This window comes from Carcharodon carcharias, chromosome 6 (genome assembly GCF_017639515.1).
Source record: "Carcharodon carcharias isolate sCarCar2 chromosome 6, sCarCar2.pri, whole genome shotgun sequence".
NCBI lineage: Eukaryota > Metazoa > Chordata > Chondrichthyes > Lamniformes > Lamnidae > Carcharodon > Carcharodon carcharias.
In genome coordinates, this window is record NC_054472.1 from 184,653,980 (window position 1) to 184,672,712 (window position 18,733).

Sequence of the window (18,733 nt, forward strand, 5' to 3'; positions counted from 1 at the left end):
TTTACATAGATTTTTCTTTTCTCACCTATTTCCATTATTTTTAAATCTATACCTTTTATGCCCTTTTAGTCTTATTTCAATCCACCCCCACTAGAGCTATCTGTACCTTGCGTGTCCTGCTATCCATTCTTAGTTAGCACATTCCTTTAGATAATATCACCACCTTCAACACCTCTTTGTTCTTTTGTCTGTGACATCTTTTGGTTATCTGCTCCTATCACTGCTTGCTTGTCCCTACAACCACCCCAACGACCCCCCCCCAACTTCTCTCCCCCCACACCCCCACCTTAAACCAGCCTATATTTCACCCCTCTCCTATTTTTACTTAGTTCTGTTGAAGGGTCACGAGGACTCGAAACGTCAACTTTGTTCTTCTCCGCCGATGCTGCCAGACCTGCTGAGTTTTTCCAGGTATTTCTGTTTTTGTTTTGCTCATTGTTAAGTCCATTTTACAGTGAGGTCCCTCCCTTAGGCGTGAAGCCCCCAATTATTATATTTCAGCTGGCCTCCTGAATTGCCCGAATAAATTGTCCCAGGCAATTTAGCAGTCACCCAGGCTGCCTCACAGAATGGGCTTGGGGCCAAATCTGTTGGCGTTGGCCCACTTTTCGCTTGGAAAATGGGAGTAATGCAGATCAAATTCTACCACGTTTATAATGCTACCTGCCTAGGCAGCATGTCACACAGTAATCATGCCTGCCCCTGGTGTTGGTGGTGTTGTCGTAGTTTAGTTTTGCTCATGCCTGTTCCTCGTGTGGTACAGTACTGCAAATAAAAGACCCTTACAGTCCAAGAAGCTCTACTTCTCCACTTCCCATTCATGAAACGGCAGCAAATCACAACAGAGCAGGCAGGGCAGCTACCAGTGACCAGGCATTAATCATTCCTTTTCTTAAAAATAACACAAGTTGAAAGTTTTTGATTTAATTGACTGGGTAGGCCAAGTTATACCAATTATGCCTTGTGGCATCATTGGAACAGGCCGCCCTAAACACAGCTCCACCTTAATTGCAGAATAACACATTGGTTGGAATTTTCCAGCACCCTCCCCTACCCCCCCCCCCCTCCCCCCCCACCCCCACCTCACTCCCCCTCCCCCCCCCCCCCCCCACACACCACCGCAACAAGACCGGCAAGTCATTGAAATCTCCGTTCACATCACATCGGAAGATCCCACTGGCGTGAGGGGCTGGAAAATTCCGGGCATTGTGTGTGCCATCTCAAAAGAACCTCAGCTACAAGAATGGTTCCAGGGATGAGGAACTTCATTACATAGATAGATCGGAGTAGTCGGGACTTTTCTCCTTGGAGGAGAGAAGGCCGAGGGGAGGTTTGACAAAGGAATTCAAAATCATGAGGGGTCTAACCAGAGTAGATAAGGAGAACTGCTCCCAATATATACAATATATATTAATGACTTGGATGAGGGAAGTGAATGCACTGTTGCCAAGTTTGTGGATGACACTAAAGTAGGTGGGAAGGCAAGTGGTGAGAATGACACAAGGAGTATAGAAAGGAATATAGACAGGTTAAGTGAGAGGGCAAAAACTTGGCAGAAGGAATATAATGTGGGAAAATGTGAGGTTACGCACTTTGGCAGGAAGAATAGACGACCTGCTCTTGTAGCCACAGTATTTATATGGCTAGTCCAGTTCAGTTTCTGGTCAATGGTAAACCCCAGGATGTTGATAGTGGGGGATTCAGTGAGGGTAATGCCATTGAACATCAAAGGGTGATGGTTGGATTCTCTCTAGTTGGAGATGGTCATTGCCTGGCACTTGTGTGGTGTGAATGTTACTTGCCACTGGTCAGCTCAAGCCTGGATATTGTCCAGGTTTTGCTGCATTTGGACATGGACTGCTTCAGTATCTGAGAGAGTCATGTATGGTGCTGAACATTGTGCAATCATCAGCGAACATCCCCACTTCTGACCTTATGATGGAAGGAAGGTCATTGATGAAGTAGGTGAAGATGGTTGTGTGCTTTCTTTCACTTTCTTCACATACTTTTGTTCAGTAATTATAAAAATATTGGAGATGGGGAAAAAAAGAAATCTTTGACTGGGAGGGGACAGTTGGGAGAGGGAAATCTCTTTGTTCCTCCAATTCTGACACAATCACTCCTCCTGTTGCGACCCTTTTACTATTTTTTTGCCGCGAGAAGACTTTTGGATTCCCTTTTATTTTAGCCTCTTCTCAGACCGTTTGCTGCTCATTTTCCATTCGCTTCCCCTCTGCAATTTCTATATCCAACCTGGTTCACATTTGTATTATCAACCTGACCCCTGTCATATGCGCCCTTTTTCTGCTCCATCTTACTCCGTGGCCGGGATATAGTGTGCCTGCCGATGTCGGGGGCCTGCTCGGTGGCGCGAGAGGGCAACATGGCGCGATCGGTTTCACGACGGCGTGAAACCAGTCCGTGTTTGTCCGCTCAGCTCCACCTTAATTGCAGAATAACACGTTGGCTGGAATTTTCCAGCACCCTTCCTTCTCCTTCCCCTGCCTTCTCCCGCCTCCCGCCACCCACCCCCACCACCCCCACCACCACCCCCCCCCCCCCCCCCCCCCCCCCCCCCACCCCCCAACCACCGCAGTAGGGCTGGCAAGCCATTGAAATCTCCGTTCACATCACAATCGGAAGATCCCACTGGCGTGAGGGGCTGGAAAATTCCGGGCATTATGTGTGCCATCTTAAAAGAATCTCAGCTACAAGAATGGTTCCAGGGATGAGGAACTTCATTACATAGATAGATTGGAGTAGTCAGGACTTTTCTCCTTGGAGGAGAGAAGGCCGAGGGGAGGTTTGATAAAGGAATACAAAATCATGAGGGGTCTAGCCAGAGTAGATAAGGAGAACTGCTCCCATTGGTAGAAGGATCGAGAACGAGAGGGCAAATATTTAAGGTAACTGACAAAAGAAACAATGGAGACATGAGGAAAAGCTTTTTCACGCAGCGAGTAGTTAGGATCTGGAATGCGCTGCCCGAGAGTATGGGTCAATCAAGGCATTCAAGAGGCAGGGTCAATCGAGGTATTCAAGGGGGAATTGGATTATTTTTTTATAAAAGGAAGAATGTGCAGGGTTAGGGGGAGATGGCAGGAGAATGGCACAGGTAAACTGCTCAGTCGGAGATCCTGTGCAGACATGAGGGGCAGAATGGTCTCTTTCTGTGCTGTTGCTGTGATTCTGTGATACTCATATGGGCTCAATGACTTTGGTGAGCAGTATAGACTTAGAGGTAACCAGATAGAGGTCCATTACACAATGAGAGATCTAGAGAGGTCTATTGATTGATAATTCCAGATTGACAGATTGGGGAGGGGGGTCCAAGGCCCATTCGCAATGTAAGAGTAGGAACAGAGTGGGGCCCCAACTTTTTACAATTTATGTAAATGACTTGGATGAAGGGACAGGTGGTATGGTTGCTAAATTTGCTGATGACACAATACATACAGTATTGATCCCCTTATTTAAGGAAAGATGTAGATGCGCTAGAAGCAATTGAGAGATGGTATACTAGGCTAACACCAGGAATGGGCAGGTTGTCTTATGAGGAAAGGTTGGACAAGTTAGGCTTGTACCCACTGGAGTTTAGAAGGTGACTTGATCGAAACCTTCAAGATCCTGAGGGTTCTTGACAGACTGGATGTGGAGAGGATGTTTCCTCGTGGGAGAATCTAGAACTAGGGGTCATGGTTTAAAAATAAGGGGTCGCTCATTGAAGACTGAGGTGAGGAGGTACGTTTTCCCTCAGAGGGTTGAGAGTCTTTGGAACTCTCTTCCTCAAAAGGTGGTGGAAGCAGAGCCTTTGAAAATTTTAAAGTCAGAGCTAAATTCTTGATAAACAAAGGAGTGAAAGGTTATTAAGGGGTAGGCAGGAGGTTACAATCAGATCTTATGAATGGCGGAGCAGACTTGAAGGGCTGAGTGGCCTACTCCTGCTCCTAGTTCGTTTGTACACTTGGTGAATGTTGGGTGGTTCTTATTTTCCCAGAGACTAGTGAACCTCTGGAAAGGTAACATTCTCAAGGGATTTGACAGGGTAGATGCTGTGAGGATGTTTCCCCTGGCTGGAGAATCTAGAACTTGGGATGACCATTTAGGCCTGAGATGAGGTGATATTTCTCCATTCCAGGTGGGTTTTTAATCTTTGAAATTCTCTACCCCAGGAGAGCTGCGGATGCTCCGTCATTGAGAATATTCACAACAGAGGTCCATAGATTTCTGGGCACTCAGTGAATTAAAAGGATATAGTGCAGGAAAATAGAGTTGCGGCATGAGATCAGCCATGACCTTATTGAATGGTGGAAGCATTAAATGACCGACTTCAGTTCCTATTTCTTGCTTTCTCTAACATATCAGAAGCAATGCCACAAAAACGTCCGCTTCAATTTTATTTAAAAAAAAAACGACATTTTTAAACACGGCAGAGCTTCTGTAAAAAAAAAAATTTAAAAGCTACCAAATTCAGTCTAAAGAACTGAAAGCTAAGTGAGTACAGGTCAAGTCTTCTTTCCTGTCTGCTGCTGAACATAACAGCATAAGAATTGACGTGACCATCCATATATTGATCTTATAGACCAGTACAAAGGGGAACAACCAGTGTGAGAGGAAGTGAGGCTGAAAAGCAATGAAATGCTATTCCTGTTTGTGATCACGAGAGCGTTTCGAATTCTATCTGGGGTTGAACATTCTCAGCTATAAAAATGATTAAACCGATGTTCTACCATCAAACTCCCGAGTTAGTTTTTTTGAACAGTCACTTCTTACCTCATTTCCTTTGTTTGTTAGGTCTTTTGCTGAAGGGTTCAAATGGACAGTCGCTTTCCAACTCTCGTTTGTTTTTCGATCCTTTGCAATCACTTTGAGGTGATATGTTGCGTCAATGTTTAGAGTGTGGGTTGCGTATAATGAGCCATTGGAATGGATTTCAAAATTTGCGTCATTGGTGCTCAACTGAATGCGTTTTCCCAAATGGCAGTCATGAAATTTCACTGGAATTAAAAATATATATGAATGAAGGACATAAGATAGAGGAGCTGGAATAGGCCATAGTGCCCCCTCAAACCTGCTATGACATTCAAGAACATCTTCTACATCGACTATATTTTCGCATTCTATTCCCGTATCCCTCAATTCCCGAAAATCTATCAAATCTCTGTCTCAAATGTACTCAACAGCTGAGCATCCACAACCCTCTGGGGTAGAGAATCCCAAAGATTCACCATCCTCTGAGTGAAGAAATTTCTCCTCATCTCAGCCCCAAATGGCTGACCCCTACTCCTGAGACTTTGGCACCCCCCTCTCCCCCAACCCAAGCTCTAATCCCTCCTGCCTGGCTAAACAATCTCTAAGCTCCAATCCTGTCAACCCGCTTAAAAATTTTACATGTTTCAATGAGATCGCCTTTCATTCTTCCATCAGAGGTGCGTTAGGCTTTTTACCAAGTCTGTGCCAATAACATAACACATACTTCCGACAGATACATTGCCTGTTAAAATTCACAGGCAATGATCCCATTTTTGAAATTACTTGGGCTGCTGGCAACACAGACAAAAGCCAGGTTTATTGCCCATCTCTTGTTGCACTGAAGTCATTGAGAATGGGTTGGCATGGAGGGTATGAGCGACCACTGGGGGCGGGAGGAGAGGCATGAGTTGGCACAGAGGGTATGAGGGGGCCATTGGGGGTGGGTAGAGAGCGCACGGGTGAGCATGGGTTCGCATGGATGGGGCATGGAACGCAAGGGGGTATAAGCGGTGAGGACTCAAGTGCCTAATATTTAACAACACAACCGGGACAAAGCCCGCCTCAGCGCTTGGCAGTCCCTGTAGCTCCTTCTGATCTGTCTCCAGGGGTTGGGGGGTCCAGACTCCAGCACACCACACACCCATCTCTGAAAATTGCACCGCCTGAGGTGCTTTCTCACATTGCGGGGGGGGGGGTGGCTGCTGAACCAGGAAATTTCATGACTCCCGCTACCTGCCTCCAAGACAGGAAACCCAGCCCCTAGACTTTGTTCAACCTTTAACGTTGATCCTGGATTCCACTGCCTTGCAACCTTCTGTGTAAAACCAATTGAAAACTGGCCAAGGTCGGACATGAACCAACCTCTGTTTTAAAAGTCCACTATCAATAGCCACTCGGCTAGGATTGTGTCCTGCAGCACTGATCTTCCTGGGTTCCAAGGTCACCAGGAGGACAAGGGGAGGCGGTGGTCTAGTGAGTATTGTCACTGACTAGTATTCCAGAGACCCAGGGTAATGCTCTGGGGACCTGGGTTCCATGGCAGATGGTGAAATTTGAATTCAATAAAAATCTGGAATTGACCATTGAACCATTGTTGTCAAAACCCATCCGGCTCACTATTGCCCTTTAGAGTGACTCCAGACCCACAATAACGTGGTTGACTCTTAAAATGCCCTTTTAGGGATGAACAATAAATGCTGGCCCAGCTAGCGACTCCCACATCCACGAATGGATAAATTTAAAAAAAAACTCATCTATGTGGGCTCAGCAACTATGTCGATAGCTTGCATTTACTTATCACATTTAATGTAGATAAACACCTCAAGTCGCTTCATAAGTGCATTGTTAATTGAAGTTTCGGCATCGAGCCACAAAAGGGCTATTATAGGTGAGAGGACCTTGACCCGAGTAGCAGTTTTGAAGGAGGGGGGGTGGCAGGGCTGAGATGTTGGGGGTGGGGGTGGAAATTCAGAGCCTAGGGCCCAGCCAGCAGAGGTCACAACCACCAATGGTGGAGAGATTCAAGTCAGAGAATACAAGAGCCAGAATTGGAGGAACGCAGATCTCCGAGGGTTGTGCAGCTGGAGGAGGTTACAGTGATAGGGAGGGCTGAGCCGATGGAGGGATTTGCAAACTATGATCTAGTTTACATTTGATTTTATGTTGCCAGCATAGGTCAGCAAACACAGGGGACTGATAGGTGAACAGGACTTTGAGTAAATTAAGCACAGCAGAGTTTTGGGTGTGCTCAAGTATATGTCAGGTGGAAGATGTGAGACCCACGAACAGAGCAGTCAAACATCGAGGCATGCTTGACAGCTTAGATGAGAACCTTTGATAGTTCAGATGAGCTGATGCAGGGGGCAGAATTGAGCAACGTTACGGAGTTGGAAATCAGTGGTCTTCGGGCTAGTGGATATGTGGTTAGAAACTCATCTCAGGGTCAATTGGGACACCAAGGTTGTGTGGAGTCTGGTCCAACCTCAGACAGTCGCCAGGGAGAAGGATAAAATCAGAAGGGGGCACTCTTACATGCAGATGGCTGGGGGCCGGTAGGGTGTGTGTGATGGAGGGGGCAGGAGTGGTCTGGTTGGTGCACAGGAAACCCAGAATTCCCCACATAGTTCAGAGGTCAAAGCCCACAATGTGACCTCTGACCATTACAGGCACCCCTCCCAGAGTTTGGCCTGATTGACAGGCTTGGCTTCCCGCTGGGCGGGCAGCGCTCCAGAGGAGGCTAGTGGAATTCCTGAACTCCGGATGAAGTCTGATGCCAGGAGTGCCCTATACCTGGCCAGAAGTGGAAGGGGGCAGGGGCTTTGAATGGGGGTTGATGGGAATCTGGTGGCAGAAGTAGTTGGGGGCGTCAGGAGGAAGCACTTCTCTTTCTGGCTCCCAAGAAGTGCTGTGAAGGTTCAGGCCATCTTCCCAAGATTCTCCTCTCCTCACTGCAGCTCCTGGGAATGTTTACTCATTTAATCCAGCACCTCTCCTGTACCCACTGCCACTCACTCACTCATGTTGACATTGCCCACAGATAGTCAACCTAGACACTCTGGTCCAGTCAGATCAAACATGGATTTTAGTCTCTGTTCTGTCATAATGGCACAGAAGGAGGCCATTTGGCCCAATGAGTCCATGCTGGCTTTCTGTAGAGCAATCCAGTCAGTCTCATTCTCCCGCTCAATCCCTGTGTCCTTGCAAGTTTATTTCCCTCAAGTGTCCATCCAATTTGCTTCGGAAATCATTCATTGTCTCTACTTGCATCACCCTCGTAGGCAGTGAGTTTCAGGTCATCACCAATCACTGTGTAAAAAAGGGTCTTCCTTCTGCATCTCTTGCCCAAAACCTTAAAGCTACCCGTCCCCTAGTCTTTGAACCATCAGCTAATGGGAACAGCTTTTCTTTATCTGCCTTAGTCAAACCTGTCATAATCTTGTGCACCTCTATCTCCCTCAGTCTTCTTTCTTCCAAGGAGAAGAACCCCAGCTTCTCCAAACTAACTTCACAGCTAAAATACCCCATCCCTGGAACCATTCTGCCAAACCTCCTTTGCCCATCTCAAGGGTTCTCACATCCATCCAGAACTGCAAGAAAGAAATACACCTATCAACATCCTGGGCTCACCATTGACCAGAAACTGAACTGGACTAGCCATATAAATGCTATGCCTACAAGAGCAGGTCAGAGGCTGGGAATCCTGCAGCGAGTAACTCACCTCCTGACTCCCCAAGGCTTGTCCACCGTCGACAAGGCACAGGTCAGGAGTGTGATGGAATACTCTCCACTTGCCTGGATGAACGCAGCTCCCACAACACTCAAGAAGCTTGACACTGTTCAGGACAAAGCAGCCCGCTTGATTGGCACCCCATCCACAAACATTCACTCCCTTCACCACTGATGCACAGTAGTGGCAGCGTGTGCCATCTACAAGATGCACTGCAGGAACTCACCAAATTGCCTTAGACAGCACCTTACAAACCCACGACCACTACCATCTAGAAGGACAAGGGCAGCAGATAGATGGGAGCACCACCATCTGCAAGTTCTCCTCCAAGTCACTGACCATCCTGACTTGGAAATATACCTGCCGTTCCTTCACTGTCACTGGGTCAAAGTCCTGGAACCCCCCTCCCTAACAGCACTGTGGGTGTACCTACACCACACGGACTGCAGCGGTCCAAGAAGGCAGCAGCTCACCACCACCTTCTCAAGGGCTATTAGGGATGGGCAATAAATCCTGGCCTAGCCAGCAACAGCCCTATACCATGAAGGAATTAAAAAAAAGTGTCAGTCATGGCTCAGCTGGTAGCTCCCTTTCCTCTGCGTCAGAAGGTTGTGGGTTCAAATCCCACTGCAGGCAACTTGAACTCAAAACTCAAGATTAACGCTGCAGTGCATCACTGAGGGAGGGCTGCGCTGTCAGAGAGCTGCCTTTGGTTGAGACGCTAAATTGAGTGGCACGTTATCAGATCCCCTGGCACTATTTCAAAGAAGGGCCGGGGAGTATTCGCTGGTGTCCTGTTCAATATTTAATCCTCAATTAATATTACTCAAAAACAGATTATCTGGTCTTTGTCATACTTATTGTTTGTGGGAGCTTCCTGTGCGGAAACTGGCGGCTAAAGTTTCCACACTACAACAGTGACAACGCTTCAAAAAAATGTAGTTCATTGGCTCTGAAGTGCTTTGAGGCATCCAGTGGTCATGAGAGACGCTATATAAATGCAAGTCTTTTTTAGTTACCATATTGCTGTCACAGCCATGCCTTACCTGTAAGAACAGCTTCCCCTTTGGAGACCTGTGATGGAATCACTGCATCAAACCTGTCCTTTGAAAATCTTTTCTCACAGCATCGCCCGGTCTGGGAATACAGCTGGAATCGGACATGAGATATATATTTTTGATAAATAATTACAGTCCAAAGCTTTGATTCCAAAACATGCAGTGACTGTGCGTTAATCACAAAGACAACAGCTCGCTGCACATCTGGCAGTCTGATTAATCCAGTTGCAGAACACAGCAGGTGGGGGGGTGGGGGGGAGAAAATGTGAAAAGAGGCTCATTAACAAGCAAAGGCAAACTTTGTTATTCAATATCAATTCCTAGGCCTGAATCTTCTGGCCGGCGTGCTGGGGGGTGGGGTGGTGGTGGTGGTGTGGACCCTGCTCGCCGACGTGTGAAATGGCACACGCGGTGATGTTGGGCACGTGTCCTGATGCCACCCCGCGTCATTCAGACCTTCAACCAGCGGGCGGGCGCGCACCAGAATCGGCTGCGTGTCGGCCGAACTGTCAAAGGCCTATTAAGGCCGTCAATAATCGAATGAAGCTGGTTGGCGGGGGGGGGGTGGGGGGGGGGGGGAGGGCGCAGGCGAAGATCCCAGGCGGCCGCCGCATTTATCATGAGACCTCATCGACGGGCGGGATGAGGTTTCATGAGGTGTTTATAAATTGAATAAAAATTTTAAGTTAAAATTCACTGACGTGTCCCGGCTCATGTGACACTGCCTCGTGAGGGGGCATGTCTGAATTATTTATTTACCTTTTTTTATTTTAAATTTTCCGTAATCAAACTAATCTCTCTGGGGCAGCTCTGTGCCTCAGGGATGATTTCTGCGCTCTTTCATGTGCTTGTGCGAAATAGAGCAGGCCCCGACTCAGCCTACTTCCCCCTCCGCGCCCCCCCAACCCCCCAACCCCCTCGCCCACACACAGGGAGCGCTCAGCGCTTCCCGGTGTGCGTCACGCCAGGCAGGCCTTAATTGGCCCGCCCTCCTAAAATGGCGGTGCGCAATCAGCTGCGAGGCCGCTCAGCAACCCCCCCCCCCCACCCCCAACCACCCCCTCCTCCACATCACGGGGAGAAAATTCTCTCCCTAATTTCAATAACTCCATTCCTGGCAGCCACGCCTTCAGCTGCCTAGGCCCCAAGCTCTGGAACTTACTCCCTAATCCTCTCTGCCTCTCCACCTAACATTAACTCTCTCGCTCTCTCTCTATCTCTCTCTCCCCCTAGAGATTTCCAGCATTTTATATTTTTAGTTCGAATTTCCAGCATCCACTGTATGTTGCTTCTGTAACTTCAAGTTGGTATGTTTAAAATAGAAAGCAAATTGTCTCCCCAAAGCGTATTTAAAATGCTAAAAAGAACATGAGCCTAGCACAATACGCTATAGTTATCTGTTACGCTCCTGCTAACCACATTATTCAAATCTATTAAACATGATACGACAGAATGTGGGGAGGTAGGAGAATTTTTTTTTTTTGGTTTATTCAGCGTGTGATGTAGAACTTGCTGTCTGACAGAGGCAGCGACAGCAGAGCTCTGGACGGGGGGTGGGGAGGGGGGGGGGGGTGGATAAGGGGAGACCGTTCCCCCTCGTGAAACGATTGAGAATGGGAAGGCAATGGGCTTCAAGGCGAAAGGAGCAAAACAATGAGGAAAATCTTTTTCACGCAGGCGAGGGGTTAAGGTCTGGATTTCGCTGCCGTGACAGTTGTGGGGGAGGCAGGTCCAAATCGAAGCATTCAAAAAGGAAATCAAGCCTGTTTTCTGAAAAGGAGTAAGGTGTAGAGTTAACGGGGAGAAGGTGGGGCAATGGCACCAAAGCGAACTGCTCATTCGAAGAGCCGCTGCGAGACGATGAGCTGAATGGCGTCCTTTGGCGCTGCAACTATCCTGTGACTCGCTTTCGAAAGGGAATCAGGTCTCTACTTAAAAATAAAGGGCTATGAGGGAAAGGGCAGGAGGAGAGGGACTAAATGGGTGGCTCTTTTAAAGAGCCAGCACAGGAACAATGAGACGAATGGCCTCCTACGACACACAACCCCTGCACGTTCAGGAATCTGCAATCGTCTTTTTATTGCATACAGAGCTTGGGGGTCCCCGCCATCAAAATAATTGCCTTAGTATTAAAGGGTGCGCAAATGCTACCAAGCTTAAGCTTGTTGATGCCTGAGTTTGCCTGAAGCTTACTACACGGCGATTATAATGAAGTCGTCAAGGCTACAGAAACTGTAACTAAACACATGATGTGTTGACGATATTACTGGATGAATGTCTAAAATGTTTATATAGCATTTCTCAGGTTAATATTATATACGTACATGCGAACATTTGAATTGGGAGCAGGAATAGGCCATTTGGCTCCTCACGAGTGCTCTGCCATTTAACCGCACCCCCCCCTCACCACATGGCTGATCTGACAGCGGCCTCAATTCCACATTCCGCCTACCCCCGATAACCTTTGACTCCCTTGTTGGTCAAGCATCTACCTACCTCTGCTTTGAAAATAATCAATGGCCCTGCCTCCACTGCTCTCTGGGGAAAAGAGTTCCAAAGACTCTCAGCGCTCCGAGGGGAAAAGAATTCTCTTCATTTCCGTCTTAAGTGGGAGACTCTTTATTTTCTAGTTTTATAGTCTTAGTATCTCCTGCAGGAGAAACATCTTTTCAGCACCCACCTGTAAAGTTCCCTCAGGACGTTGTATGTTTCAATAAGATCACCTCTCATTCTTCTAAACTCCAATGGATACAGACCCAACCTGTCCAAACTTTCCTCGTAAAATAATCCCCACCCCCACCCACCCACCCACCCTACCATCCCAGACATCAGTCTTGTGAACCTTATCTGAACGGCTTCTAATGCATTTATATCCTTTCTCAAATAAGACGACCAAGATTCCAGTACTCCAGATGTGGTCTCATCAATGCCCTGTACAGCTGTAGCAAAAATCCCTACTTTTATATTCCATTCCCCTTGCAATAAACGATAACGTTCCTTCGGCCTTCCCAATCACTTGCTGCACCTGCATACTAACTTTATGAGATTCATGTCTCAGGACACCCAGATCCCTCTCTGTCACAGGATTCTGCAGTGTCTCTCCATTTAAATAAAATGCTGCTTTTCTATTCTTGTGGCCAAAGTGGACAAGTTCCCATTTTCCCACATTATACTCTGTCTGCCAAATTTTTGCCCTCTCACTTAACCTGTCCATATCCTTTTGCAGACTCATGTCCTCTTCACAACTTACTTTCCTACTTATCTTTGTGTCATCAGCAAATTTAGCAACCGTACATTGAGTCTAAGTCATTGATGTCGATTGTAATGATTTGAGGCCCCAGCACTGATCCCTGTGGCACACCACTCGTCACATCTTGCCAAGTCAAAAAAGACCCATTTACCCCTACTCTCTGTTTCCAGTTAGCTAACCAATCCTCTATCCACGCTATTATGTTACCCCCTATACCGTAAGCTCTTAATATCTCTCTAAAATACTTGGGTCAATGCCAACACCCCCTAACAATTTATCTCAGGAGTGTGGCCAATTCATTGAATGCATGGTGCCTTCAAATTCTTTTTATACAGCTGCATACGCACTTAAAGGGGACAGCATGTGTGTAGCCTGCATGCTCTCTCCCAGGTTGCTGCACAGTCCGGTGCGCGCGCAGCTTACAAAGAACGTTGGCCAATGTAAAAATACAGGAAACAGGAATGTCACATAAATGTTTACATAGGAACAGGGGAAGGCCATTCAGCCCCTCCAGCCAAAGGTGCTTCACAAAGAAGGACACGGAACCCATGCCTGTAAGGGTGAAGGTGGAGAGAGAGAACTGGAGAGGGGTTTAAGGCGACAGATCCAGTGGGTAGGATGAAAGCTCTGCACAGGGAAGACAGCCTTGGAAAAGTAAAACAGCTGGAGAAGTAGATCAAGCGGAGGAGCCGACAGACAAGGATTGGAGCAAAACCATCGGGTGACGTGCTGATGAAGATTCAAAACGAATGCGCTCAGGGGTGAGGAAGCTAAGGTCAGCAAGGACAGAGGGGATACCAGTTCAGTGTGGGACACAATATGTGTGGCAGTGTCTTGGAATGTGGAGGTGAGTGGTTAAGAGACCAGCAAAAAGGACACTGCAATAGCCCGGCCTCGAGGTGATAAAGGGGTGCATGAAGGATAAATCAGTGGAATGAGATAGGGGAGGAGGAAGACAATGTTGAGGAGGTCGAAGCACGCCAGACTTGGAGATGGGTGAGGTGTAGAGCTTAAAGTATAATTTAGCGTCGAATAAGATCACAAACAGACTTGTTCAGCCTGAGAAAGTGGCTTAAAAATGGAGATGGAGTCAACAGCAAGGAAGTTGGATTGAGAGCTTTGGTCTCCCTAATGTTCAGCTGGAGGACATTGTGACCCACTCAATACCCTATATCGGGTCAGCAGTCTGACAGCACTGAGGCGGTTCAGGGCAATGCTGGGAAGGTTGTACTGGGTATTTCCAGCATAAAGGTGAAAGGTCACCTCTGTGCCAATGGCTAATGTTGCTAAAGAGTTGAACATTGGTAAGAAAGGTGGAAGTGCCAGAAGTAGATCCTTGGGGGAGATTTGGAAGGTGACAGTGTTGAGGAGGGAGTAGCAGCCACCGTTGGAGGTGAACCTGATGCATTTGGATCAGCAGCAATGGAATCATCCAAGAACAGATAGGGAACTGGATGATAGAAGAGAGGTATTGGAAAAGGCCAGGTCAAGGAGGAGGGTGGCTAATGTAGTATAATCACAGCTCTGTATACTAACTAATTACCTAGCACATTTAACGAGAAATATATTGATTTTAGGAACTCTGATCACTCTCTCATCCCAGTTCTCTATCCATGAGGAATTCTGTCCTCACTCAAGAGCAAGGCAAATGTACTTTCCAGAGTGATCAGGAGTAGGAATCCTGGCTGATTTCCCTCCACAATCCATCCAGGAATACTGCCCAGAAGAGATAATTTAGCCAAAAGTCAAAATTAAAAGCTTCCAAGTTATTGGAAACAAACTGAACAATAAATACGAGCAGAGCAATTACATTAGTCATTGCATTGCTTGGATAAATTCTTGTCAGCTAGCAGAAGTGGAATAAATAATTTATTTCTACATGTGTGAAGTAATGTTAAACGAAGGCACATCGATGAATTTAAAAAGGTGCGTTACTTCACATTTTGCAAGAGCGCCCCAAAAGTCGAAATGTCTTACAATTCCCAAAACATTAAACTCGCAATAGTGTATTAGGACGAAAGCAGAATCATAGCTGACAGCAATAGCTTAACTCTTTTTAAAACATCAAAATAAGTAGAATTGGAATATCAACATGCATCGTCACAAGGTGATTTGGGAATGTAGATAAATTGTTGAATTGCCAAATTCACCCTTGCTTTCATAGACAAAGGATGAGCGGGGAGAGCAACTAGATAGCTCTTCTGTTCACGTCCATGAAATTGGTGTAGGGTGATCCTTAAAACGAGCTACTGATTTACCATTTTTGGTCTCAAATTGGTGCATTACTCAGAACAAAAAGTGATAGATCCATGACTGGCCACAATTAAAATACAATTAATACAACTGAACACAGATGAACAAAATGATCATTTAAAAATAAGCCAATGTCTTTCAAACAGTAAATTAAAAAATTTTTTTTAGTCAACCTATGTAAAAGTTTTACATATATTTTATTATTTAACATATATTTAACATATATTTAAATTATCTTTAGCTCCTTCAACACCAATATTGCTCTTACCCATCGTAAAAGACATCTTTCTTCTCAATTTTTTCTGTATTTCTCTCCCATCTCTTCTTGAAGGAAATAATCTTCCTTTCTGTATAATAGCTACACATTAATCTGTCTTCCTCACATCTCCTACCCAAGTGGTCATGTTTTAATAGGTGAGATGTAGCAGTGGAAGTCCGCAAGCTATCAGCACTTGCAACTAACACTGAGTATCTTACTATACATGTTTCACCCAAACCCTTACCGGCTGATTAAGGTTTGACTCAGACCCGTAAGTTCTTTTGGTTGCAGGGTGGTGGATCGCGGACAGTTTTGGCTTTGCTCTAACCATGCGTGGTAATTTAAAAAGGTACTCACGAGTTGGCTCGGCCATCACTCATCCATTCTTTGCCGACTCACTTAACCCTATCTCTATCTGTTTGCAGCCTCCTGATGTCCTCTTCACAACTTACTTTCCTACCTATCTGCATCCACTGAGCTGTCAGCTGCAAGCTAAGAATGTTAACCTCAAGTTCAGGTGGTCACACAATGTCCTAGAGTTCACATAGCAGGAACCCTTTGAAGTCACCACTATAAATTTACACAAAACTATTACATGACAAAAAAAAATGTGAATTGTGCAGAATTTCCTAACTTCACTCCTGAAAAGACTGGCGCTAAACTTTAGACTCACTCACTCACTTTTCCAGAACGGCCTTATCCAATTGGGAATAGGATGGGAATAGAGGCATACAGACCCCAGGAGTGCAAAATGTTTTAGTTGACGGGCAATATGATCGGCGCAGGCTTGGAGGGCCGAAGGGCCTGTTCCTGCGCTGTAGTTTTCTTTGTTCTTTGTTCAATTCTGGGTCGTTGGGAGTCGGAGCCTATCCCGCTAGGACTCCTAATTTTAGAACTTTAATTCATCAAGCATTAACTGCCATTTGTGGAAGAGACTTCCAAACTTCTATCACCCTTTGTATGATATTTCCTATATGTCACTTCTGAAAAGTCTGGCTCTAAGCTTTAGGGTGGGTCCCCGAGTCCTAGAATTGCCAATGAGCGTAAATAGTTTCTCTATTTGCGCTGTTTCCCTTAATGATAACTTTGATCAAATCACCCCTTTACCTTCAAAATACCAGAGAATACAACCCTATTTTTTGCAATCTCTCAGTTGGATGGGGGGTGGGGGGAGCGGTGGGGGTTGGTTCTGCTGTCACCCACCATCCACATAAATAAACTTCCAGTATTGGTCACTGAATAGTGTCTTGTCATGGAAATGTAGTCCAATTTGTCAATGGTTGCAACTACTGCTTTGGCTAAAATTGACTAACAGTGCAGATTTGGAATTGATCCTGGGACCATGGTTAATTACCTCTTGGGTCATCGTGACATCAACTGAACAATAAGTAAACTTATATTGTGGCTGAAAATACCCCAAGGCACATCATGGGAGCATTCATCAAACAAAGCTTGACACTGAACCACACAAACATATGTTAGGACAGGTGACTAAAAGCCTGGTCAAAGAAGTAGGCTTTAGGAATACAGAGAGGCAGGAAGATTTAGGGAGGGAATTCCAGATTTGGGACCAGCCAGCTGAAGGCTCGGCCGCCAATGGTGGAGCGATTAAAACCTAATGTCTTTTAAATCACGAAAAAAAAAATTTAAGTTCTTACTAAGCTCTTGGGCAGGGTAAGGGCAGAGAAGGAAGCAGAAGACACAATCTCAACGCCCTCAAGATACAAGTATCATTGAAATGGGTATGAATTACAATTTGCTGTTAGTCCGGAGTGCAGATAATGCCAATTTCATAACATATACCTTTAATGTTGCTCAGAAAAATTATTATTCACATACGTTCACCCAATTCGATTCTGCTTAAATCCAGAACTGACAAGATTGTTCAGCGAATGGACCCAGATTCCAGTGCATGTGTCCAGCAATATGATTACCTCCAATTACAGGAATGCTCAAGTCTAGAAACCTTTTTCGGATTTTATTGAGCACAGAATCCAGGAAATATTTGGGGCAAAGGAACAAAGCCCCCCAAAAGGAATCCCTGACCTCTTCTACTTCAGCTCTGCTCCATGCTCAAAGTAGGGATAAAAAAACCCCCAGAAAATGCTGGAAAAACTCCAACAGCATCTGTAACGAGCATTTTCTATTCTTATTTCAGTATTTTGCTTTTAGCCCAAAGTAGGGAGATTGGAAACAGCAGTTTAAACAAAAAATAAGGACCACAGATGAGAGGATAATGCTGAACAGTAGAAAGTTTGATTGTCAAAAGTTTGCAAAAAAGTGGCTAAATGCACAGTGGCTTTTGCTATTGAGAAAGGCACAATAACATTATAAAAAAATACTTTTGCAATTAAAAATTGAAAGGATAAATTTAAAAGTTTGCAAACTGCAAAAACCCTCTTCATGTTTAAAAATTCCCAAATTTGCAGTGATTAAAATCCTCACCATAAAGAGTAGGAAGCAAGGAATACTTCTTGGTGTAATCCAAGGCATGCTTGTGGTCTCTCTCTCTCTCTCCCTTTTATCCACCTCCCAGACCTTACTCCGAGGATCTTAATTACAGCAGCAGGGTGCTAGTCAGGAAAACGAATGCTACCTTCACCTGTTGAGAGCAAGCGCACGAGTGAGTGCAGAAAGGGGACTGGCTGCCGGTTTAGGAAGGTACAGGAGACCGCGCCCTGCCCAGGGGGAGAAGTGTTTGAGTTGCTGGGATCTGCCCCGGCGAGAATGATACAGTGAAACCTCAGGTACACAGCGAGAGAAACCGCCCTTACGTGTTCCTCTGGTCCGGGCGTCGACACTGTCTCCACCCTTAGAAACTGTAAAGAGCCCCCTTAACAACAAAGGGCCTCTGGCCAAACTTTATCAAAGCGACTACTTAAATTACAGCTGCCAAAGAAAGGCTCTGATGAACAATTGCTTCATTATTGGAGCAATTTTTTTTGGTTGTTGTTGCTGAACACACGAACGTAACGTTCGGGTCTACAACTCAGTCCTGAATTTTCTAAACTTGAAAGATTAATCCCCTGATCACCAGCTGAAAAGAAACTTGTGTGAGTCATCGAAAAACAAATGGTTGTGTTTTCATAAGAGTTTATTAGTTACAGAAATATTGGGGATGTGGGAAACAGGCGAAACTCTCTGGCATACACCCAGACCAGAATTGGCAACCCTGACTCTGCATCCCCCCCCCAAGCGCTTTCCCTTTCTGGATATTACAGGAATCGTTGTGTGTCAGCATATTCTTCATAGTGCAATTTTCAGTGGGTGGGTTTCCCCTCCACTCAGACCTCATTCCCTTCTCTTAGAGAGAGAGAGAGAGACAGACAGAGGGGGACTTACAGCCTCAGGATATCCCAAAGCACCTTTCAGCTAATTTTTTTGAACTGTTGTCACTGTTTTTTATTCTTTCGTGGGATGTGAGTGTCACTGGC

The 18,733-nt window shown here is 45.8% G+C and overlaps 1 protein-coding gene across 1 annotated transcript in view; it reads right to left on the bottom strand.

The window, feature by feature from the left end:
* Positions 1 to 17,938, bottom strand: part of LOC121278863 (desmoglein-2-like) — a 58,607-nt gene extending 40,669 nt beyond the window's left edge. The window contains exons 1-3 of the mRNA XM_041189320.1: positions 17,745 to 17,938; positions 9,526 to 9,628; positions 4,774 to 4,997 (exon numbers count right to left, since the gene is read on the bottom strand). Coding sequence (XP_041045254.1) covers positions 4,774 to 4,997; positions 9,526 to 9,628; positions 17,745 to 17,792 — 375 coding nt within the window. The 5' untranslated portion in view covers positions 17,793 to 17,938. The remainder of the gene's footprint in view (positions 1 to 4,773; positions 4,998 to 9,525; positions 9,629 to 17,744) is intronic.
* Positions 17,939 to 18,733: the final 795 nt, after the last annotated feature.